Here is a 24,393-nt window from a genome sequence, read left to right as displayed (position 1 = left end):
GTTGTTACTTGATGTACGCTTTTGTATTCCTATCGTCGACAACAACAATACTTGGCTAACCCTGGAGCTGATAAATTAAAAATGTTAACATATGCTAAAAACTGGTAAAGGAAAAAAAACAATCAATATTAATAGTATGGGGGCACTTACACTGCTATGACTTTGTTATTCTTCTTATTATTACAATAGTGCCCGTCTTCGTTCTTAAAGTAAATTCAGGTTTGCAGATATTTCCGTATGTTGGCTATATAACTGAAATTAAAGGTTTACAGATAGTCATAAGAGGTTAAGAAAAGTGACCACATATCAAATTTTCTTATTTTACTGTGCAAATTTCTTTATTTGTTCGGGGGAAATTGGTGTTTCAATTAGGTCTATTTAGATAAACAATGTAAATACACGACATGCGCAAAAGAAATCACCTGCGTAAGAACGTCTAGTTGAATGTTTTTATAAAACGCTGATATTAGTTTACGCGGCTCTTTCATTTAAATGTTGAATGCGAGAGTTAAACGTTGAATGTATATTTTAAATTTTGAGCTGAAAAAACTAGAGTAACAAGCTAGTTTATCGGGTATATTCCACTATTATTATGTGGGATGTGTTCACGAAGAACTTTTAACTGTAAGGGCAGCTCAGTGAACAGTAAGGAGCACCTTCTTCGACTCAGAAAAGAAAAAACGTTCACTGTTGAGAAAGACCTGTTAAAAGTCGAGAACACGGGGTAATTTTCTTATAAGCACTATTTTGTGTCGCCAGCAAACATCAATTATCAGATTACAAAAAGAGAGGAAATTAAAGTCATCAACGAGTTAGGAACTTACTGTGACATGCGCTTCTCAATCGTTATTTATTTCATGTTGAAGGAAGAAGTGAAGTAAAAAGCGCCTTGACGGAGCAGCCAGGTGTTTTTTTGCAGATCTTTCTGGTTCTTCAAAGTCTCACACGCGAGGAGTGTTAGCTTGTGTTTTAATAAGCAAACATTGTAGAAATGGTCCCAAACAGCTCTTTCATATTACAGCAAATGCAACGTGAATTAGCATCACGAGGAACAGCAAAAGTCGTGGCGGAAAGTGGCACATTTTTTCTTTTCATGGTCATAGTCCTGTTTGGGAATTCTCTGACTTTGTACATCGTGTTATCAAACCGTCGCTTACGGACTGTGCCAAATCTCTTTGTGGTTTCCCTGGCGTTATCTGACCTTGGCATGGGGGTGCTATCCATGCCTATGTGTATCACTGTGCTTAGTGTATCGGGCTGGCCGTTTGGGGATTCTGCATGTCAGTACAATGGCTTCATCGCTGTAACTATGGGTGTTTCTTCTACACAGACCCTCGCTCTGACCTCAGTCAATCGCTACTTCAAGGTAGTCAAACCCAGCCTGTATCGCAAGTACTTCACCATGCGTGCGACCATCATTTGTATCCTTAGCTCGTGGTTTCTGGCAACTTTAGCTACAATCCCGTACCTCGCGTCAGGCTCCCGAATGATCTTCCACCCCGGCAAGTATGTCTGCTACTTGCACATCAATGCTGGGTGGTATGTCGCTTTTGTCGCTACGATCTACGTAGGGTTACCAAGCAGCGTGATTATGTTCTGTTACTTCCACGTATTCAAAGCGGTCAAAGCGCACCAGAAACGGTTCCAAAACACCAACAATAATAGTAATGTGAGCGTTGAAGAAATCAAGATCACCCGGACGCTGTTCGTGGTGGTTGTTTGCTTCATGTTCTGCTGGTCCCCTATCCTGATTATCGATCTTGTGGATACATTTCGAGGCTTCTGGTCCATGAACAGGGAGACATATACCATGTGGAGCTTTCTCGCTATTGTGAGCAGTGCAGTGAATCCTATTATTTATGGCTTTTTCAACCCGAGCTTCAGAAGGGAATACCTAAAGATACTGCTATGTAAGAGAGGTCGATCCGAGGAAGGAGTCGCTAGAATTACCGTAAAGTCAGCTAATTCTACAGCGCCATCAAATGCAACGACCGCTACGAGACTTCGCTGAGACAGCTGAGGATGGGATACCAGAATATCGGTGGATATAATCGCGAAAAAATCCAGATGCAGCGATTTTCACTCAACTTGACAGTTTGTGTTTTGATGTAGCTATGGGCGAGATTCTACAACGTTAAAAGCAAAAATTCAGACACGAAATACAAGCCTAAATGGGTTGAAACTTCCTTCAGACTACACCGTAGTCTATTACAGACACAGTTAAGAATATAATTGAAATTTTTGTTTCGAAGAAGAATGAATCAGTAGCGGATCTAGGGGGTTTAGGGGGTTTAACCCCCCCCCCCCCCTTGGGCGTCCAGAAAGCCATATGTAACAAAAAAATTACCCCCTCCCCCCTTTGTCACTCAGCGAACCCCCCCCCCCCCCCCTTAGGCGAAAATCTAGCTCCGCCCCTGTGAATGGCCCATTTTTGTTTACTACAAAATAAAGACTCACAACGTAGCGTGTACCCGTAAAACTTTTTACTTTTATTCATGCATACAGGGAGCTTTGGAGAGGGTGGTATCTTTTTAACCAGTTTGTGTTCCTGTCTCATATGTAAATACAGCGGCATTTTCTTAAGCGATCGCACTTTTCAACTTTCACTTTTCAAAATCCCCAAAATGGTACATTTTAAGCACTTTGTTGAATAACACTATTTTAAAAACGGCCACCAGCGTCCACGGCCACTAATCACCAGTCCCTCTCCAGCGAAGGACAAGCTTACAAACAACTAATACAGCTTTTAGGCCCGTACCCAGGATTTTTCTTGGGGGGTCGAAATTCGAAAAGGTAGACCTTATTTTCCGGGGAAGGGGGTGGGTGAGTTTTCTGGTAAAAATCTGACCACCCCTGAAAGAACAAAAGGGAGATGACTCGCAGATTTATGACATACCAGAGTGGTATAGTATGCCCTTTTTTATTCGCTTATGTTTTGTACGTTTGTCTACAAATAGCACGTCTTTTGAAAAACCGGAAGTGGACTCTCCGCAGTTATGGGTGATACGAACGCGCACCCTGCACACCCCCCCCCCCCCCCCCCCCCCCCCCTCTGGGTAAGGGCATGCAGTTCTGCCTAATTATAAGTTTTGTTGCAAAATAACAGGTTATTAAGGTTATGTTCACGACTAATTTTAAAGCACGTCGATCCGACTTGCGTGACGCTTGTTTTCGTAGTCTATGAAACCCAATGTAAATAGTGGATTATAGCAAGAGACCATGATATAAGGGAACGAATCCCCGTGGCCCATGATGTCGTCCTTGAAAGCTATTTCTAGATTACGCGAGCTTGTCAATCATAGCATCTATATATGGCTCGTCGCGCCATATTTGGTTATGGGCACCTCGCGAGCTAGTACATTTCATAATAAACTTTTTTCCCTCTGCACTTTTTACTTCGTTCGCTACCTGTTTTTATCCTTATAGCTGCTCCTCATAGCTTATGATCACAATGCTACTCTTAGGGTGGTGTACTGGTATCTGTTAAGTTATCTGATGTTAAGTTATCTAATGTTAATCAAATAATTGAACGGGAAGACGTCGGGGAGACGGCGAATTTGGAGTTCATTCAAGATGCATCGTGCAGACTCCTAAAAAGTTCTTTATCTCTGCAATTCGGTGAGATAGTATCCTAGGTATTATCAGATTCTATGTTATGTATTTCAATACAAGAAGGCTCTATTTTTAGATGAATGAACTTCAATTCTTCACAAAAATGTTCAGAAATCATGTCACTCAAGAAACCCTGTCACTGGAATAAAAAACTATTACTTCATTATAAAGACTTTTATTTGTGAAATACCTGTCTAAATAACCACAATATCGGTGTAAATATAATGGTATTAAGTTCTGGATGTATCTTTTTCATTAAAAGAGAATTGGAAGAGATTTCAGATTTCTGATTGATTGTTGTTTTATATTGCGAATCAGCTGTGAAAACGTTTACTGGGGAAGTTGTTCCCCACGCCTAAAATCACGCACTTTCGGTCAAAAAGATTTCCATAACAGCCTTTGCCGGTTCACATCGCTCAAGATGTGATCGCGCGTAAGACTCATGTTGCTAGGAAACGTGAGCGCTGACCAATCAGAGCCTATCTAAAAATAACTGGTTGTTCTAAAAATAGCTTTCACGGGCGTCATCATTGGAACATACCCTAATACGGGGGATTCGTTCTCTTACATCATGGTCTCTTGGTTATAGTGAATCACAGTGAATGATAAAGTCCGCTTGAATCGTATTAAAAAAAATTATGACAGTTTTGGACATTAAATAGAAAAAAGAAACAACATTGTCCGACATCATTCAAAAGGCTCATGAAATTGGGGCGAGAGGGTACCATAAGAAAACAGTTGGGAAAGGTCCTTATTGGACTAAATGCCCGACAGTTTTCCATTTCCTTAACTTGTCGACCTTGTGAGTTCGACGGAAAACATTCAAAAACGACAATAAAGCTCAATTCAGGTTTGCCTGCCCTTTCTAAAAAAATATCGAATATTTCCAACTCACTAGGTCGACAATTTACTGGGTTGTTTGAAAAAAATGTAAACTGTCGGGTATTTAGTCCATTGAGGACCTTTCCAGACTTTCGGGTATTTAGCCACTTCGTAGAAAAAAAGGACATGAGTTACACCTTATTCAGAAAACGTTTTCAGTGCGAACGGCAAATGGCGAATGGCAGTACCGAAAGTGCTTATGGTTACTAATTACTCGCAAACATAAAAGCTTTAAATGAACTACAGAGATACGAAAGCCTAAAATAATCTATCAAAATGGATTAATGGTAATACTATATTCCCGTGCATTCGGAATTATAATGAAAACCGTGGTAGCTGCCATTTTTTAATCGCCCTTTTGCAATGATAACTTTTTTAAAAAAATAGGAGTACATAAACAGGAATACATTTCGATTCCGTGATTGTACTTTTTACTTTGAAGGAATAGTATTTTATAAACTATGCAGTATTTTAAATGAATACTCAAAGTACGAGACGTCACTAGAAATACAAAGTGCTAATACTAGTTTTTTTTTTGGCATTTTCAAGCGAACTTGAAATAAGATCGGAAACAGAAGATTTCCCGTTAAGAAGATCATCACTCTTTCCCAATCATGTTGGATAGACGGTAACCAAACACACGCGAAGGAGAGGTAGTCAATTGGACGGTGACATCTTAAAAAGTCATTTGAAAATTAAATGTTTACAAAGAAAAAAAAAATAATCAAAAGATATGAATCGTTGGAACTGAGCAAAAATGGATTGATTAGATAAGACACATTGTTTTTTCACATGGTTCACATACTGCCATTTATTTAAATAATTTATCATATCAAAACATCTTTTATACTTCTATGAAACATTAGTTATTAGATAATATTAGGTAAATAGTACTAGTACATATAGCTACTTCTATTGTGAAGCGCTTATTTTGATTAAATTATAATAATTAATATTATTATTGTCAATCATTATTATCAATTGAACGTTAAAATGGGAACCTTTGCGCCATATTTTTGTTTTGTACAAACGGAAGAATGGGAAAAGATAGATAGAACTTTCTAAGAACTTTAGCAAATAAGATTCGTATGCCAACACAACCACATGGCATTCGCCATACTTTGTATTATGGTTCAACAGAAGTTTTCTAATAACAAACGGAAGAATGGGAAAAGATAGATAGAACTTTCTAAGAACTTTAGCAAATAAGATTCGTATGCCAACACAACCACATGGCATTCGCCATACTTTGTATTATGGTTCAACAGAAGTTTTCTAATAAGTGTTAGAGGTTCAAGGGCTGCGTTTAGTCCCGGAGGACCTCGCACTAGCGGGCTCCACTTAATTTCTTTCCCAGACTTCTATTTTACAAGTTTTTTATTCTATTAGAGAATTTTTGAAGTGTTGTAATCATATTGCATTTATCATCCTCATCATTATCATCAACCATCAATTGCACCATCATCATCTACGTCATCATCATCATCACCAACATCATCATCGTCATCGTCACAAAACACCACCTGAAAAATCTTCTATTGACTGCAAACACTCTAAGCAGGCCAGCAAGCACAAATGAATTATCTTTCCAGGTCCAAATGTCCGTACATGCCAGTGCTTTTCTGCTCTACACATACGGTAGAGTTGTAGCATCTCCGATAAGGAGATGACAATACTTTACTGTTGTTATCCAAACTATGTACACTGTCGCCTCTAAAAGAACACCCAACGAACAAGTCTTCAAGAGCGCTGCACCAATGTCCGCTTTTTATGGGCTATCGCTTCAACACATCGCAGTCATCGCATTGGAAACAGAATCCTACAACACTTAGTAGGCTGCACTTATCTGCGATGTCTAACCTACTGCTTTCCAAATCGAAGTCTTACGAAACAGAATCCTACAAACTTTTAAGCTACCGAGGCTGCCGTTATTCTTACTGCCTGGACCGTGGTCTCCACTGGAACGCCTCGCAGCGTCTTGCATAACATAATCCTCAGGTACTCCTTCTTGAATTTCGGATTCATGATCCCATAGATGACGGCGTTGACTGCACTGCTGAGGGAGGCGAGGAAGGTATACGCAGTGTATCCCTCGCGAGGTATGGTGTAATCGCCAGAAAACGTATCAATAAAGTCCATTATCAGCACGGGCGACCAACAGAGCATGAACACTACCACGATCACAAAAAGTGTCCTTGTGATTTTGATTTCCTCGACGCTAAGTGTTGTCTCCCTGGACTGAAGAAGCTTCTTGTTATGTTCGCGCACGGATTTGAAAACCCTGAAGTAGCAGTAGAAGATCACATTTGTTGGAATCCCGACGTAGACAGCGACCAGGAACCCGGTAAACCATCCCGCCTTGACGTCGAGATAACAGAAGAATTTACCCGCGTTAAAGACAAACCGATTCCCCGAAACAACGTAAGGAAGGGGCGCCAGTAGGCTTAGTCCCCAGATAGACGCCATGATGAGTGTAGTGTTTCTCCAACTGAAGATCTTCCTGCATTTCTGTGATTTGCAAACACTAAAGAAGCGATTAACCGCAGTCCAGGCGAGAGTTTGCGTGGACGAGGCTGCCATTAAGATAGATATAAAACCTTGGTACTGGCAAATAAGCTCGCCGAAGATCCACTCGGAAGTTATAAGGACTGTTACTAGCAAATGCATGGATAAGCAGCCCATTCCTAGATCTGCCACAGCGAGCGATATCACGAACATGTTTGGGATAGTTCTTAAACTCTTGTTTCTTATCACGATAAAGATGGTCAGAGAGTTTCCAACTACTGTCGTGATGAAGATGATGACGAAAAGTCCTGCCTCAAAGGCGACTTGCGCGTTGCTTCGGGAGGAAAGAACACTCTGCAGTTTAGCAAGGCTTTCAAGAGACCCATTCATTCTGAAGCCACCCACAAAAGCGCAATAGATATTCTCAGTTAATTTGATTATTAGTATGCTATCCTCCTTAATCCCTACGTTTAACAAGCAAATCATTCCATATTGTCAACATCGTCTAGTTCTTCTGTGTGTATTACAACCCTTTGTTATCGTACAAGTTTAACTCAGACCGAGTTGCGAAAATATCCATGTGTACTCAACTGCTTCATACACAAATTTAAAGTCTTTTCTTTTCAATTCGATAACCAATCAGCCTATAGCCTTCAATTAGTCACCCGAAGCCGCTCTCTGTCGCCCGAGACAGCTGTGCCACACACTCAACATAGATAACACGTATTCGCTCTCATGTCCCTCGGTATCCTTCATTACATGGGTTGGCAAGGAAATCAGATAACAAAAATGGAGAACACCTTATCCGCAATCAAACGATTAAACAAATTACGACTAAGGTCGACATGTTTGGGTAAAAAAATGAAATGACTATAAAACAGTTAAAATATCTAAAAAAAAAGTGCAAGACAATGAAATTACAAATTATTCCTTAGCAATAAGAAGGGGTAATATTTGCCCAATCCTATTCAAACAAAGACACGATGAAATAAATTTGCACCTTTCACACTATCCAATTAGTAAAAACATTATTAAAACTAGGTCGTTAAAACTATGATTTTTATTGCTTATATTACTTTATTATTTTTTCCATTAATATAGAGCTTAGAAACAGTGAAAGAAACTCCTACCTATTATATATACACATTAATATTTTTTATTGTCAACCACATTTTATAAAGGCAATGTCAAAAAACAAATTCAAGCGAACCATGACCTGGATGATTAATTCGATTATTGCCTTTCACACATTTGAAAATATATTTTTTGTATCTGTATACATCTATTAAAAAAACGACAACTGTGTAACGACAAATGGCGATTCATTGGCAAATGGCAGTCACACGGCCGAAGGTACCAGGCGTCTCATTATATTTCAACCGAATTCAGGAGAACATGGATCAAATGTATAGCTCTGGCATCGCTGGAGTTCATTATTATTATTATTATTATTATTATTATTATTATTATTATTATTATTATTATTATTATTATTATTATTATTATTATTATTATTATTATTATTATTATTATTAATATTATTAATATTATTATTATTATTATTATTATTATTATTACTATTATTATTAATATTATTAATATTATTATTATTATTATTATTATTATTATTATTATTATTATTATTATTATTATTATTATTATTATTATTATTATTATTATTATTATTATTATTAAGAAAATAAAAAAATAAATAGATTATTATTATACAAAAACAAAAGCAGAACCAAGTGAGCCGGACCAACGCTCTTCAAGCTCTAATAAAAACACGTTCAAATGATACCAGATATTTAACGGTTAATGATAATTATCAACTTAAACATGGATTTTGTTCACAAACATGTCATGACAGACCATAATAGTTTTTGTCGTTTCAACGCAATGACAGTTTTGGTCGAAGTTTTTTTTATCTTCCACTATCAAGCCGTTTCCAATTACAATATAACATTAGTAGTTGATCAAATCTATTATTATGATGCATCTTTCAACCCTGATTTAGTTTAATCAGTAGCGGTTTTCTAAAAGTTCATACCCATTCCCCTGCACCGTAAAAAAATAAAAATTCATAAGACGATTGTAAATCTCTCTTTAGATTATTTGAAGTCGTCTGTACTTGTATTTTGTCTGTATTTTTATCGAGACTATATCGTCTGTTTTTACCCAGAAATATCGTTCTTATTTCACATTAATATCGTTTGTCTTTTTCAGATAATCATTATCATGTCATTATCGGATGACTTCGTCTGTCTTTCTTAGATAATATCGTCTGCCTTAACTCGGATTACTTCGTCCGTCTTCCACAGATAATATCGTATGTCTTTCTCGGATAACATCGTTTCTTTTTTTACAAAAAAAAATATCGTCTGCCTATCTCAGATAAGATCGTTTGTCTTAGCTAGGAAAACATCATTTATTGTCTCTCTTTCTCAGATGGTATCGTCTTTTTTAACTCGGTAATACCGAAAAACGGGTGCCATTGTCTGTCTTCATACGATAATCGATCACTTTTTACTCGGATGACCGATAATATCGTCTGTCTTAACTTGGATAATATCGGATGACGGATACTATCGCCTGTCTTTACTTAAATAATGTCGGATGATATTTGTCTTAACTCAGACAATATCGTCTGTCTTAAATCGGACAATATCGTCTATCTAACCCGGGTAATAACCGCCTTTTCGTTTTTCTGATGACGGATGCTATAGTCTGTCCTACTCAGATAAGATCGTCTGTCTAACTCGGATAATATCGTCTGTCTTTACTCGGACGATATCGTTTGTCTTTCAACCAGTTTTCGGAACAGCCCGTCAGGTTCTTCCATCAGCTGGCTATAGGAGCCGCTCTCCACGATAGACCCACCGTCCAGTACCACGATGTTGTCTGCGTTCTTGATGGTGGAGAGGCGATGTGCGATGGTGATTACAGTGCGCCCTTTCATCAGTCGCTCCAACGCCTCTTGCACCAGGTGCTCGCTCTCCGAGTCCAACGCACTGGAAGAAAAACGTGATTATTATAGAGATATAGACTGCTTCTCGCAGTAAGAAATGTGAAAAATATGACATATAAAGCGGATCTATTTCAGTTCTCCTTGAGATATGATAAGATATGTAAAATTTGTATGCTGTCAATTAATCATTCCATTTATACTACAGTGGAACTAAAATGTGGTTACAAGCATACAAACCTGAAGAATCAATATCAAACCTCACATATTTGTTTAGCAATAACTAACTCACCTTGTAGCTTCATCAAGAAGAAGTATTTTTGGATTCTGTTAGACAAAAATCAGAGCGAAAATGTGTTTAACAAATGCGTTTTAAGCGTGTAAAAGCTATCACCTCGTGGTACCAGACATACCTTCAATATGGCTCTTGCGATGGCAATACGCTGCCTTTGTCCACCTTAAGAAAATGACAATCGTTTAAAAAAAAAACGAATTTCCCTCGATCCCAAGATCACCGAAGCCCACCAAAAAGTGTCTTTAAAAGTATTAACTTTTTAAAAATAATATACGAAATTGAACAGGCCTGATGACTCCAGCCAATATGAAATTGAAAAAAAAGGTCACTCGAAATATCAAGCCCCATCCAAGTCCCAGGAAACAGCGACAGAGCTTGCACGTGACGTCACAACTCTTACCAATCACAGGAAAACCGATCAGAAACCCGGTTGAGAATATCTAAAACGAGGCTGATAATGACCCTAAATCTAAGATACGTTTGATTTTTTTCTTAACACCATCAATAAAAACGGCCGCCAATTTGTCCCTTTACCTTTGACGTTGACGTCAAATTGTCCCTTTACCTTTAACTTTGGCGTCAAATTTTCCCTTTACCTTTAACTTTGGCGTCAAATTGTCCCTTTAACTTTGACGTCAAATTGTCCCTTTACCTTCAAGTTTGGCGTCAAATTGTCCCTTTACCTTTAACTTTGACGTCAAATTGTCCCTTTACCTTTGGCTTTGACGCCAAATTGTCCCTTTACCTTCAAGTTTGGCGTCAAATTGTCCCTTTACCTTTAACTTTGACGTCAAATTGTCCCTTTACCTTCAAGTTTGGCGTCAAATTGTCCCTTTACCTTTAACTTTGACGTCAAATTGTCCCTTTACCTTTAACTTTGACGTCAAAATGTCCCTTTTACCATTACGCGTTTATCCTATTCTCTCTTTTCAACTGGCAAATACCTACTATCCGATTCTACTTTCTTTTTCTACCTCTCCTTATAATGCTATTACCAATAAACGTAAAATATCCACCGTCTATTATATAATACGTAAAACTACTTAGAAACAAACTTAAATTTGGATATTGTTCGATGTTTGTAAAGCATAAACGTGTCTTTTTAAATTTGAATTAGCTCACCTGACAGCATTTGCCCCCTCTCCCCAACGATCGTGTCGTAACCGTTGGGAAAGGACTCGATAAAGTTCGCCGCGTTCGCCTGTCGTGCCGCGTCCTTTATCGCGTCCATGCTGACCTCACTTGACGCGGCCCCGTACGCGATATTCTCCGCAATCGAGCAAGAGAAAAGAATGGGATCCTATAAAAAATAAGCAGGTGTAAAGTAAAATCGTGTAATCAAATGATGATGGTTGTGATGACAGTGGTGGTGATGATGGTGGTGGTGATAGTGGTGGTGATGATGGTGGTGGTGATAGTGGTGGTGATGATGGTGGTGGTGATGGTGGTGGTGATAGTGGTGGTGATGATGGTGGTGGTGATAGTGGTGGTGATGATGGTGGTGGTGATAGTGGTGGTGATGATGGTGGTGGTGATGGTGGTGGTGATAGTGGTGGTGATGATGGTGGTGGTGGTAGTGGTGGTGATAGTGGTGGTGATGATGGTGGTGTTGATAGTGGTGGTGATGTTGGTAATGGTTATGATGGTAGTGGTAGTGGTGATGGTGATGGTAATGCTGGTGGTGATGGGGGTGGTGGTGATGATGATGGTGTTGATAGTGATGGTGGTGGTGATGGTGATGATGGTGGTGGTGATGGTAGTGGTAATGTAGCCTGCGTAGCATGCGTTTCTGTGGAGTTTCAAGCCAAGAATGTGGCCGCTCGAAGAATGGGGAGAGAGAGAAGGAAACGCTTGCAAGCACTCGGAAACCTACCGTAAATTTAAATAGACAAGGAAAGAGTCAAACTGCAAGATTTAAAAAAGTTCCAATCCAACTTAAATGTCACGATTCCACCTTGACGGCGCGAACGACAAACACGGCTGTCTTTCTTTAAATTCGCTTCAAGTTGGAATATATCCTTGTTAGGACCAATCGACAAAACGGCTAACGAATTTCCTTCACCCAATAGCTGTTTGTATATCGCATCGCTGTCTCAGTTTCTTAAACATCTTTCAGTGGATCCTTGTGCAAGGCTATTTTGAGAAATTGTGAGTGTGAATCTGCGAAATGTCACTGAGCCTTAGCCGCGCCTCGCCAATCAGAAGCCTAGAATTCTGCGATCAGAAAATAATCGCAGACTCTTCGCTGTGAGCCAAAAAGACAATAAGTGCTGGCAAGCGTTTCCTTCTTCCCCCTCCCCCTCCCACTCCCCCTTCTCTTTTTTTGCGCTCGCCACATTTTTCGCGCGGCCATATTCCTCTTTCGCTCTAACTCCACAGAAACGCTTGCTACGCAGGCTAATGGTGATGGTGGTGATGGTGATGGTGGTGACGGTGATGGTGGTTGTGATGGTGGTGATGGTGGTGATGGTGGTGGTGATGGTGGTGATGGTGGTGATGGTGGTGGTGGTGGTGGTGATGGTGGTGATGGTGGTGATGGTGGTGGTGGTGATGGTGGTGGTGATGGTGGTGATGGTGGTGATGGTGGTGGTGGTGGTGATGGTGGTGGTGATGGTGGTGATGGTGGTGGTGGTGGTGATGGTGGTGATGGTGGTGATGGTGGTGGTGATGGTGGTGATGGTGGTGGTGATGGTGGTGATGGTGGTGGTGATGGTGGTGATGGTGGTGATGGTGGTGGTGGTGGTGATGGTGGTGGTGATGGTGGTGATGGTGGTGATGGTGATGGTGGTGATGGTGATGGTGATGGTGGTGACGGTGATGGTGATGATGATGGTGGTGATGGTGGTGACGGTGATGGTGGATAATTATGGTAGTGGTGTTGGTGACGGTGATGGTGGATAATTATGGTAGTGGTGTTGGTGACGGTGATGGTGGATAATTATGGTAGTGATGGTGGATAATTATGGTAGTGGTGTTGGTGACGGTGATGGTGGATAATTATGGTAGTGGTGTTGGTACTAGGTTGTCGTATTGGTGACACTTATGGTTTCGGTGATAGTAATGGTGGTGGTGATGACAACAATGACAATGGTAATGCTAATGGTGGTAGTGATGATGATGATTATCATGGTGATGGCGATGAAAGTGGTGCTTAAGACGATCGTGGGTGACGGTGGTGCCGATAATGGTGGTGTTGTTGGCTATGTGGCGTTGACAATAATGAATTTATTTTCGGTATTAACGAGATTGTTGTTGTTTCTTTTGTTCCCTTTTTGGTCACATGACTTTAGTATGTCCTTATTATACATTGTTTGGCGTCGCGTTATTCACTTGACGCCTTCCAGCTCTACTAATAACTCTCTCTAGAATCGATGGTATATTTATGGCTACTAAAGAGGATCTAGAAAGCTTCAAATCCTTTCTACTGACCGAGCTTGACGCCCATAAATCAAGTCTCACAAGTTTATTTAAAGAGTCTTCGAACTCGGCTGAACAAGCGCTAACCTTGTCGAAGCAGTTAAAAACCGAATCCGAAGTCAAGCTCATTCACCCTGGTAACCTACGGAACTACAAATTCAATCTTTCTGTCAAGGAGCATCTCGATAAATCACTGTCAAGCCTGGCCTTAACCCCTACTGCTCCACAGACCGACGACGCGATCTTTCATATAAAACAAGCCGTATCGCTTATCGAAGACAGAAATCGTAAGATCAGAATTGCGGATTCCTCTGAGGGTGGCTGGGCCACTGTTAAACATTACGAGGGCTCGCCGGTAGCTATCGATCAGGAGGACGACAAGAAGATTAGGGCCGCCGAGCGGGAAGCTTTGCGAGAAAAAAACAGAGCCAACAAGCACAAGTATGCTGAGAAACCTTCAGGAAGAGGTCGCGGCGCTTTTGCGCCCTACAACAGGCCTTCGTTCGACCAGAGAGCCGGTTGGTCCGGTCGACAGCCAAGCTACCAGCAGTATGGCTCCAGTTTTGGCCAACAGCGTCCCAACGAACAGCAGCGAGGATCCTGTCGTTACTGTGGAGCCCCTGGGCATTGGTGGAGGGATTGCCCTGTGCGCATCGCCAAATCCTTCCCCCAGTTTGGTACTCCCGGCACAACAACAAGCTCCACGTCAGCCAGCCGCCAGTAGCCCTTCCTTTTTTAAGAACTTGGCTAGTAAAGTCAATGAGGCGTTTTCTGGTTCTCTTACTACTTCATGTGATAATTGCATTGATTGTGCTACACCCGACCAAGAGATGCAAGCTTTGATTGAAGATAAGTCTGTTATCAATTATGACAATGATACTGTCTTAGACTTTTATAAGCGTAACTTGTATGAATATGAAAGTGGTGTTACCCCACCTGTAGTTAAGGGTCGTCTTAAAGCTCATGTTTCGTTTTGGAAGGATATTAACGCTCCTACTTGGATTCTGGATGTTATTAATATAGGTTACTCTATCCCGTTCTCCAGTTTGCCAACTAGGGTTCATTTGCCTAATAATAAGTCCGCCCTTAGTGATCCCACTTTCGTATCTGATGCTATTGCAGAATTGCTTAACTTAGGCTTAGTTGTTGAAGTTTTTGCTCCGCCGACTGTCATAAATCCTTTGTCTGTTTCGTATAATTCCGCTGGGAAACCTAGACTCATACTGGATCTTCGGCATGTTAACAAGTGCATTCCTAAGCAGAAGTTTCGCATGGAAGATTGGAAGTCATTTATTCAAATTATCGTTCAGAATGGTTTTTTGTTTAAGTTCGATATGAAGTCCGGATATCACCACATTGATATGTCGTTCTCTTCTCAGCAATATTTAGGTTTTCAGTGGCCTCTCGATTCTAATATTAATCGTTACTTTTGTTTTTCGGTTTTGCCATTCGGAATCTCTTCAGCTCCTTATTTGTTTACTAAATTTTTCCGTCCTTTAGTTCGCCACTGGCGCTCGTTGGGATTTCGTACCGTTCTTTATTTAGATGACGGTATTTTTTGCGAGAAAGACTTAGCTACGGCCGAGCGCGTAGCTGAGGTTGTTCGTGCAGACTTAATTCGCGCTGGTATTGTTCCTAGTTCCGAGAAATCGGTCTGGCACCCTTCTCAAACGCTTGAATGGCTCGGCATTGTCTGGAACCTTGCGGATTCGAGTATTTCTATTCCTCGACCTAGAATTGATAAGTTAATTTCTTCTCTGCAAGAACTTAAGTCGCGTTTGCCTTTAGTTACACCTCGTTTTTTGGCCTCTTGTGTAGGTAAGATAATTTCACTTTCGCCTGTGGTCGGTAATATTGCCATCATTATGACCAGATTTTTGCAGTCTGCTGTTAATTTTAGAGAACAATGGGACACTCAGTTAGACCTTTGTTGTTATCAGTTTTTTCAACAATGCCTCGTAGAAGTTGAGTTCTGGCTTTCGTCATCCGTGCGTTTGAATAACAAGATTCTTTTTTCCTATTCTAAGCCCATTGTCGTTATTCATTCTGATGCTAGCGCTTTTGCATGCGGTGGTCATGCTCTTGTTCTAGATAGTGCTGAATTTGAATTATTTTTTCAAGCGTTCTCTACTATTGAATCCGTTTCGGATAGCAATGGCCGTGAATTGTTAGCAATTATTTACTCACTTAAGTCTTTTAGACCGCTTATTGAGGGTAAGATTGTTAAGATTTATACGGACAATCGCAACGCCGCTATAATAACTCGCAAAGGAAGCATGTCTCTGAGGCTTCATAAGATAGCTTTGGATATTTTTCATTTTTGTGCTTCACACCAAGTTTCTCTTGAAGTCGAGTGGGTTCCTAGGCAACTTAATGAGTATGCAGATTTGCTCAGTCGAGTTGTCGACTATGATGACTGGACCGTGTCCAATGCCTTTTTCATTCGCATGGGTTCATTGTTCGGCCCCTTTTCAGCTGATTGTTTCGCTTCTCACAATTCGGCCAAGTGTGCTAAGTTTTATTCCAAGTTCTGGTGTCCGGGCACACAAGCGGTTGATGCGTTTAGCGTCGATTGGTCTCATGACAACAATTGGCTTGTTCCGCCTATCTACCTCATTCCACGCACGGTTTTTCATTTAGAGGCGTGCCACGCTCATGGGTGTCTTGTTGTTCCGAAATGGCAATCGTCTGTTTTTTGGTCAGTGCTTTTTCCTTTACATGAGCCCAGGTTTTCAGTCCTCGAGGTGATGGAGTTTTCGGACTCTAGTGGAATTTTTGGTCCGTCTAGCTTTAACACGATTTTCTCGGATGGTAAATTCCAATCCCCGGTTCTAGTCATTAAGCTTGATGCTTCTCATTAGCTTTATTTAGTAGCCGAGCTTTATAGCTGAATATTTAGAGTGTAATCAAGGCCGCTGTGAAGGCTTATGCCTGGAGCTTTATAGCTCGCATGTTGGATTATTCCATATGATAAACATCATACAATGATAAGAGATGAACTTGTTATTACAGAGAGGATACATTTGTATGCGCTTTATAGCCTATAGAATGATATATGTGAAATCATAATGAAATTATTTTCCTATGCTTGTTTTAAGCCTGTGTGTATGATGTCATTATATTGGTGTAAAATTAAAATCTACTTACTCGAGATTAACGATTGTTTTTCCTTTTTTCTTTACAAATCGCTTTGCTTATTTAGACAACCCTCTGCTGGTTGACTTGTCAAGACAAGTCCCTGAAGTCCTATTGTCATCCAACGCCCCCACTACAGTAAAAGGCTATTCTGCCAAGTTTAAAAAGTGGAGACAGTGGACAAGCTGTTTCGACGAGGTCACCTACTTCCCAGCTAAAGATTCTTATGTTGCTTTGTATTTAGTTAGTCTAGCGCAGTCAGGTCTGTCTTTTTCCTCTGTTCAGTCCAGCTACTATGCTATTTCATTCTTTCATAAATCCTGTGGGGCCCCAAATCCTTGTGATAGTAACTTTTGTAAGGCCGTTTTGAAGGGTATCTCTCGCATGTTATCAGTTTCTAAGCCTAAAGTATCTAGACAACGCTTACCTATTTTTCCTGAGCATTTATCCGCGTTAGTTAATAAGTTTGCCGGCACTTTTGCTACTCTATCTGATATTAGAGATGTTTGTATTTGTTTGGTCGGCTTTGCCGGTTTTCTTCGCTATGACGAAATCTGTAATATTAAGTGGTCACACATACAATTTGAAGAAAGTTATTTTTCTATCTTGATCCCTAAGAGTAAGACAGACCAGCTTAGCTTAGGTTCAACCGTGATAATCGCTAAGACAGGCAATGCTACTTGCCCCTATAACATGTTAAAAAGGTATGCCTTATTGTCCGGTGACAGTCCTTCCTCCCATGAGTTTGTTTTTCGATCTCTCGTTGCGCATCGCCCGAATAACGTTTACACTCTACGAGCTGGTTCGAATCTCTCATACTCTAGAGCGCGTGAAGTTATTCTAGCCAAGTTTAAATCTATCGGCATTGACACCGCACGCGTGGGTCTCCATTCGCTTAGGAGTGGCGGCGCCACCTCTGCAGCCAATAGCGATGTCCCTGATCGCCTGATTAAGAAACACGGTCGGTGGAAGACAGAAAGATGCAAAGATCTTTATTGTAGGGAAGATCTACAACACCAATTGCTTGTAAGCCTTAACTTAGGCTTGTAATTCCATATTTGCTTTCTCCAATTATTCTCGTGCCAGTTCTCTTTAATTCTTAACATCCTTAACCAGCTGGATGGCTATCCTCCTACACGTTGTCTCTCTTATTTTATAATATAGACAATAAATATTTTCTATTCGGCTGAACGCAGTGAAAGAGAATAGAAGGAAGGACATCGATGGTAAAAATGTAAGACTTTCTTGGCGAGGGTGATGATGGGAATGTTGATAATAATATCCAACAAACAAGACTAGACTGGCTAGAGAGGGTTTTTCCCTAGTGTCCGGTCCACTTACTTGATGGACTGCGCCGACAGCCCCTCTCAGCCAATCAAGAGACAGCGATTTGACGTCGTGACCCCCCACGAAGACAGAGCCACTTTCAGGGTCATAGAGCCTTAGAAGGAGCGCCCCTAACGTACTCTTCCCAGACCCACTCGGCCCGACCACTGCCGTGACTGAGCCCGCACGCATGTCCAGACTCAGGTCAGCGAATATCCTTGCATTGGGCCTGGAGGGGTAAGTAAAGTTCACGTTTTTGAACTGGATGCCCCGAGCCAGCACATCAATAGAAGGCTGGAGACCTCCTGTGGAAAAACAAAATACATGATTTTAAAAAAACAAAGCAATATAGTAAACCTTTTTCTGTTTCCATGTACAGAGTTGTATGAGTTGACACTGCAGTCAACACCAGGCGCGTACCCAGGATTGGCTGGGGGGGGGGGGGTGCGCAGTCATAGGTAACATATGGAAATGATTACTGTCTGATTGAGTTTTTTGATTGAGTTTTTCTCTCTACTTATAATCTAACTGGAAACAAGTAAGACCTGGCAAGCTGTAGAAAAGTTGATGGTCTGCGTAGGCGTGGCGAGAACAGGAATATAAAACACAGTTGAGAAGCCTTCCGGAAAGCAAAGTTGTTTCGCTGACGTTTCAAGCATTTGTCGTTCGTGAGATACCTTTATCATTCGCTACGAAAAAGGGTAACCCTGCCCTGCTAGAACCTGAGCTTACTTCCTGCCTGTTTATTTTCTATTAGTTCACTTATCCGTTTTGCGTCTCTGTTCTTTCAAGTTCTCGTTTGTTTGTTTGTTTGTTTGAAAAAGCCGGGTTTGGATAGCAGCTTACCATAGATGTTTCTACTGCCGAAACAAACAATCGAGAACGCGGACGAACAGAGACGTGACACGGATAAGTCAAATCGTGATTCCATATCAAGTGATAATCTATATTGATAATATATTGAAAATATTGAAATTACGATACAACCAAGATATTTTTTTATTTTAATTTCTGCTACCATATATCTGAGACTACCCTGGATGTCTCAAAACCTCAGCCAAACCAATCTGTTTCCAGAGAAGCATTAAACATAAGCACTTAGTATGTTGGCTTATTTTCCTCTTTGACAACTGCGAGGACACATGAGCAGCACACAAACCTGTAAAAGACATGGCGGGTTTTCTGTCACTCAGCTGCCACACACGACTGCTGGCTCCGATCCCCTTCATCAGCTCGGAGTAGAAGGAGCTGAGACCTACATGAAGGCAAACAAGACATATGTCACCAGTTTTTACTTTCGGAAAGCCGACGGGAACCTCAACCAACAAGACAAAAAATCATCTATTAGAATCCGCGCTATTCAACAGGCCATCCGCTCTAAATTATCAGTCACATCCTCGAAGAAACTTTCAATAGACACACTGCTTTTTAAAATTTTGACATTTCGCGTTTTCCGATAAAAATAATTGGAGATTACGTAATCGACCGTGTTACGCAATCGACCGGAAGTAAGCTGGTGAGATTGCCGCTTTTTACTAGGAGCGCAGGCGTGTCAGCGCAGGCGTGGTGTAGACAAGCTTAAATCAACAAAAGGTTGAAAAAGTATGTTGTAGCCTCTTTATAGATATTTTTTAGGGTAGCAATTTTTGGTGTGCAGGTATTTTTATGGTTATTTTTCAAATTTCCTGACGAGCATCCGTATCACTTTTACCCTGAAGACCCCCCTCTCCCCCTGGCTTAATCCTTCAACTGTATGAAGCACAAAACGTCACCCTTACACTTGCTCTTCATGTGGCTTTAATTTTAGGATTTTTCGATCTCGAAATTTGTGAAATCAAAGAGACATCAACAATCTTTGTAATTAGTCAGTGTCCCACATGGGAGAGGGCCTGCATGTTGCTTTACCTGCAATGGAGACACCCACAAAACCGGTGTAGAGCATGAAGGAGGTGAGTTCACCAACTGAGATCTGTGCACTGGTCATCATCATTCCACCGCTGTACAGCACTGACAGCACTATCAAGTTACCTGACAAACCCGTCTGACAAGAAATAGAATGAGAAAACCTGAAATCAACACTCAGCCAAACCAGTCTGGCAAGAAAAAGAATGAAAACACTTGAAATTAACACTCAGCCAAACCGGTATGACAAGAAATAGAATGAAAAGACTTGTATCAAAGCTCAGTCAAACTTGTCTGACAAGAAAAAGAATAAAAACACTTGAAATTAACACTAAGTCAAACTGGTCTGACAAGGAATGCAAAGGAAACATTTGAAATCAACACTCAGTCAAACCGGTTGATAAGAAAAAGAATAAAAACATTTGAAATCAACAATCTGTCAAACCTGTCTGACAAGGAATGGAATGGAAATATTTAAAATCAACACTCAGTCAAGCCAGTCTGGGAGAGACATTAAAAAACCTGGGGAGTAACACCCATGCCCCTTATGGTCATCCATATGATTTTAGAAAAATTACCCCCCCCCCCCCCTCTATACGAACTGGTAATACTAGTGAAACCAGTCACTCCTAGTGATGATAATCAGATGTATACAATGTATAAGGGTAAGCACAGTGAGTGTACATTCCCCTCTGATCATCAAAAAGTGATGTTTATTTAGAAATATAGACTAATCAGATTTTACACCATTTGTGTAATGTCCACAGCATGTCTTTGCATTCCCCATTGGAAAGACTGACTACACAATGGTTGACATTTATAGACATGGTATTAACATTTGTGTCTAATGTCCCTTACAATCAACATCTTAAAAACATTTCTCCTGTCTTTTGTAAATGACAAACAAAACAATCTGCAGCTCATCTAGGTATATCTATTAAGATAGAATCCTTTGAGTACTTACAAAACCAAAAAACACAGCTCTAGCGAGTGCTTCTCTCTTTGCCAGCTGCAGAACATACTCGACTCGATCTGTGTAGCTGAGAAGAGTATCATTTGAGTATAATTACCAGTGAAGGAAGCTTATTTCCTGTCTATTATCATCTAAATCAAATCAAAGTTCTTAGATTCATCAAGCTGTACTCACGATTTAATTTCTCTGTTTTCTTGACCAAATGCTCTGACCACATGAATATTAGAAATTCGCTCTTCTGCAACCTAATTCACAATAGTGCTTCAGTTACTAAGTTACTAATAATGTTGCCATGGCAATAGCCCTGCATAATAAGGAAGCTTAGCTCATAGATCTCTCTGGAGTTAACCACAAATATCCCTTGAGGAAACCTCTCCCTTGACCCCCACCTCCTAAATGTGAAGCATCTTCAGCTTTCTCCCCCCCCCAAAAAAAACATTGGCTGCCATGGCATGTTCCTTTTTTTTACGTACCAATAAAAATACACTATACCTGGGTTGCATCTGCAAGAGAGTCTTGTGTTCTTTTGGTAATTGACCTTAGAAATCTGCCATACACCACAGCACCCACAGCAACAGGAGGCACGATCAACAAGACTATCCCAGTCAGCTTTGGTGATACATAAGCCTGAAACATTGAATTAACAAAGTTTATTATTAGTTGATCATATGTACTTTGAAAGATTACACTCTACTGTGGGCAGGGAGGCCAGGGGGTGAAGGGAGTAGGAAGGTACAGTAGCTGACCCCCTTACCGGAATGTTATGGCCCTGAATCCTCAAACAACAGTCATTCATAATGAGAATAATCTAATGATCTGCTTTGCCACAAAGTCATATTGACTTTGATTTTTTATATGAATATTGCAATGAGGAGCACACTTATTGAACTCCCCATATTTTGACTAATGTTGTTGTGCATCAATGATTTTCACCCAAAATTAACATGAGGCCTTTTTTGGCCTTTATTGCATTGACTTGCCAAGTGAATGTTTTCTCTTTTGGAAAAGAAGGATACTAATAGCATTTTAGAGGGGAGGGGGGGGGGGTAAAACAAAGGGATGAGAAACATCAGAGGAATTTATTTACCATCATGGATACACCAGCAGTAACTTGTGCCACAGCACGGAGGCCATCTGAGACATTATCAGTGACTGCTTTGCCAACAAGAATGGTGTCAGCAGACAGGCGGTTGACCAGCTCCCCAGTCTTGGTACGATCAAAAAATGCAGTCTCTTGTCTCAAAATAGAGGAGAACAGATTTTGACGAAGCTGCTTGACAATTCTTTGACCTAAAAAAATGGCATTTGTTAGACAGTGACAAAAATGCAATTTAATGTTCTTTAGTGAAAGTAGTATGTAGTGGTGGATCCAATATGAGAATTAATCAAATGATAGTGTAGCTTCTATGCTTATGTTTAGTGTATTTGGAATACCTGAGACTTGAATTAGATACACTCTTCCAAAGTTTGCAGCTCCTCCCAGTAGAAATACACCACAAAGGACTTGACATATTGTTTTCAGGAGATTCATCATTCTTTCAGGATCTTCACTTGCAGTGTAAATAATATCAATGATCTTCCCAATAGAGAAAGGAACTGCCATTGTCACAGATGAAGATACCAACAACAATCCTATGGCAGCTGAAAGAAATTATAGAACACAGTGAGTCATGGCCGCAATCTTGTTTTGTGTGAGCTGGGACCCAATTTGTTATTTTGTAAGTTAATTTGAATGACAGAAGTCAAAAAGTGGTTTAGCAGCTGGAAATTAAGGAAAAAAAGTTTAAGAATAATAGTGAAAATCACAGTAATCATAGGTAAATGTTGAGTTAGCAGTGAGTCCTACTGTAGTTTACAGTAACTAAGTACAAATAAATGGGAATTAGTTTAACAGTTTCTAATCCTTGTAACCTCTCAAGTGGTAATCTAACAATGATATGGTTGTTTTATTGTTTACTGTATAACATTTACTAGTATTATCATCTTCAAACTCTCTTCAGACTACTACTGTTTCCTGACGTAACTAATTAATAAGAAATCGACTATCAAAAAGTAATTGATAAAATTGATAAGTGAATATATTAACTAAATTGTTATCAACTATTATCAGAAATTGATAGCAATTGATACTCACTCAAATTTTTCTGTTATCAATTCTTGTCAATAAGACTCACCCAAATTTTGATGATTAATTGTTCATAAGTTAAGTCAATATTTTTAGTAAATCAATATATATTACTATCAATTAACAGGCGCATACTTAGGATTGGCTGAGGGGGGTGCGCAGTCATAGGTATCATATGTAAAAAGCATAGTATTTGAGGATTCCTTTATTACCCTTGTTTTGGCTGCCAAGGGGGGTGAGTTCACCCTGCACAACTCCCTGTGTACGGGCGTGGTTGATACCAATTATCAATTTAATCAATTAATTACATTGGGATTGTTTGGTTATAAGATGGTAAAAGAAGCTCATCCTTTATCTGCCTCACAAACAGGCCGCTTTATTAACACTAATCAAACACATCCACACTATTTATACCATTTCCTCGCCAAATATTATTTAAGTTTACCTGCAATTCTCCATCGTTCTGGTTTTGCCAAATTAAGCAATCGGTAGACATCAGTTCTAGAATCCTCCTTTTTGATTTTATCTCCAACTTTGTTTTCTTTTTGTAACTCTTTTCGGTTGCAGAACCAACGTTTCCTTGAACTATACCTCGGGGCAAAATTTAAAACGCCTCTGCAATTCAGACTAGAAAACCTCGAGTAACACTTTGCTTTGCCAATTACATAAGTAAAAGGATTGCAATAGGCTCTGAATCCATCGCTATACAGACCATTTCTTGCAGGAATTCCTAGGGCTTGTCTGCAAGAGAAACCATATACACTTCGGCAACTGTTTGCGCCATTTTGCGCCAAAATAATTGGAAGTCTTTGATACTTGAGGGATCTCAGAGCAAGCATTTTCTCATTTGTGGCTGCTAAATCGATCACATGGCCGCATTTCACGCCAGGGAGTCTTATACTGAAGGCCAGTAAAAGGTTTTACTTATGTAATTCGAGGTGATTTTCTGACGGCCAACGTCAATTAGCAACAGGCGTTCCCTGACTAGTAAGCCGCTGACAAACACAGGAAACCGCGATATGGCAACGCACACAAGCTTGCATAAAACAATGGAAAAAAATCGTCTCGTACAGCCGCACTCGTCAAAAGCCCATTCGTTCTGTCACGTGATTTCTTTGTGCAAGTCGCATATTGGTGCTAACTTAGAGTAGGCGCTCTTGAAGCCAGATAGCAAACACCATCGTGTTTAGGCTCGTCCATGCTTCTCTTGTCGGCTATTTTTTCCAGGCCAAAAAGCCCTGTTTTTTTGCGGTAAA

The 24,393-nt window shown here is 40.2% G+C and overlaps 3 protein-coding genes across 3 annotated transcripts; 1 reads left to right on the top strand and 2 right to left on the bottom strand.

The window, feature by feature from the left end:
- Nucleotides 1-649: 649 nt before the first annotated feature.
- LOC5510761 (melatonin receptor type 1B-A) lies at nucleotides 650-2,224 on the top strand. The gene has a single exon (XM_001631174.3). It carries the CDS (start codon nucleotides 992-994, stop codon nucleotides 2,009-2,011), a length of 1,020 nt encoding a protein of 339 aa, XP_001631224.1. The 5' UTR covers nucleotides 650-991; the 3' UTR covers nucleotides 2,012-2,224.
- Nucleotides 2,225-5,924: 3,700 nt separating this feature from the next.
- On the bottom strand, nucleotides 5,925-8,448 carry LOC5510760 (melatonin receptor type 1B-B). The gene has a single exon (XM_032379961.2). It carries the CDS (start codon nucleotides 7,483-7,485, stop codon nucleotides 6,403-6,405), a length of 1,083 nt encoding a protein of 360 aa, XP_032235852.2. The 5' UTR covers nucleotides 7,486-8,448; the 3' UTR covers nucleotides 5,925-6,402.
- A 457-nt stretch (nucleotides 8,449-8,905) lies between these two features.
- Nucleotides 8,906-24,105, bottom strand: LOC5510759 (ATP-binding cassette sub-family B member 10, mitochondrial). Its single transcript, XM_001631143.3, has 13 exons — nucleotides 23,583-24,105; nucleotides 22,447-22,653; nucleotides 22,100-22,302; nucleotides 21,505-21,639; nucleotides 21,187-21,257; nucleotides 21,004-21,079; nucleotides 20,043-20,178; nucleotides 19,297-19,392; nucleotides 18,153-18,442; nucleotides 11,382-11,559; nucleotides 10,378-10,421; nucleotides 10,257-10,291; nucleotides 8,906-10,010 (listed from the first exon to the last, which is right to left on the bottom strand). Exons 1-13 carry the CDS (start codon nucleotides 23,974-23,976, stop codon nucleotides 9,779-9,781), a joined length of 2,097 nt encoding a protein of 698 aa, XP_001631193.2. The 5' UTR covers nucleotides 23,977-24,105; the 3' UTR covers nucleotides 8,906-9,778.
- Between the last annotated feature and the right edge of the window lie 288 nt (nucleotides 24,106-24,393).

The sequence above is a fragment of the Nematostella vectensis genome, chromosome 7 (genome assembly GCF_932526225.1).
Source record: "Nematostella vectensis chromosome 7, jaNemVect1.1, whole genome shotgun sequence".
Taxonomy (NCBI): domain Eukaryota; kingdom Metazoa; phylum Cnidaria; class Anthozoa; order Actiniaria; family Edwardsiidae; genus Nematostella; species Nematostella vectensis.
This window is presented reverse-complemented; position numbering and strand designations above follow the sequence as displayed.

Excerpts from the sequence above, each read along its gene's own strand:
- LOC5510761 (XM_001631174.3), top strand. The coding sequence starts at position 992 with ATGGTCCCAAACAGCTCTTTCATATTACAGCAAATGCAACGTGAATTA.
- LOC5510760 (XM_032379961.2), bottom strand. The coding sequence starts at position 7,485 with ATGATTTGCTTGTTAAACGTAGGGATTAAGGAGGATAGCATACTAATA.
- LOC5510759 (XM_001631143.3), bottom strand. The coding sequence starts at position 23,976 with ATGCTTGCTCTGAGATCCCTCAAGTATCAAAGACTTCCAATTATTTTG. Across the intron at positions 22,654-23,582 it reads AGAACGATGGAGAATTGCAG|CTGCCATAGGATTGTTGTTG; the intron begins GTAAACTTAAAT and ends AATTTCTTTCAG. Across the intron at positions 11,560-18,152 it reads CTGTCGGCGCAGTCCATCAA|GATCCCATTCTTTTCTCTTG; the intron begins GTAAGTGGACCG and ends TATTTTTTATAG.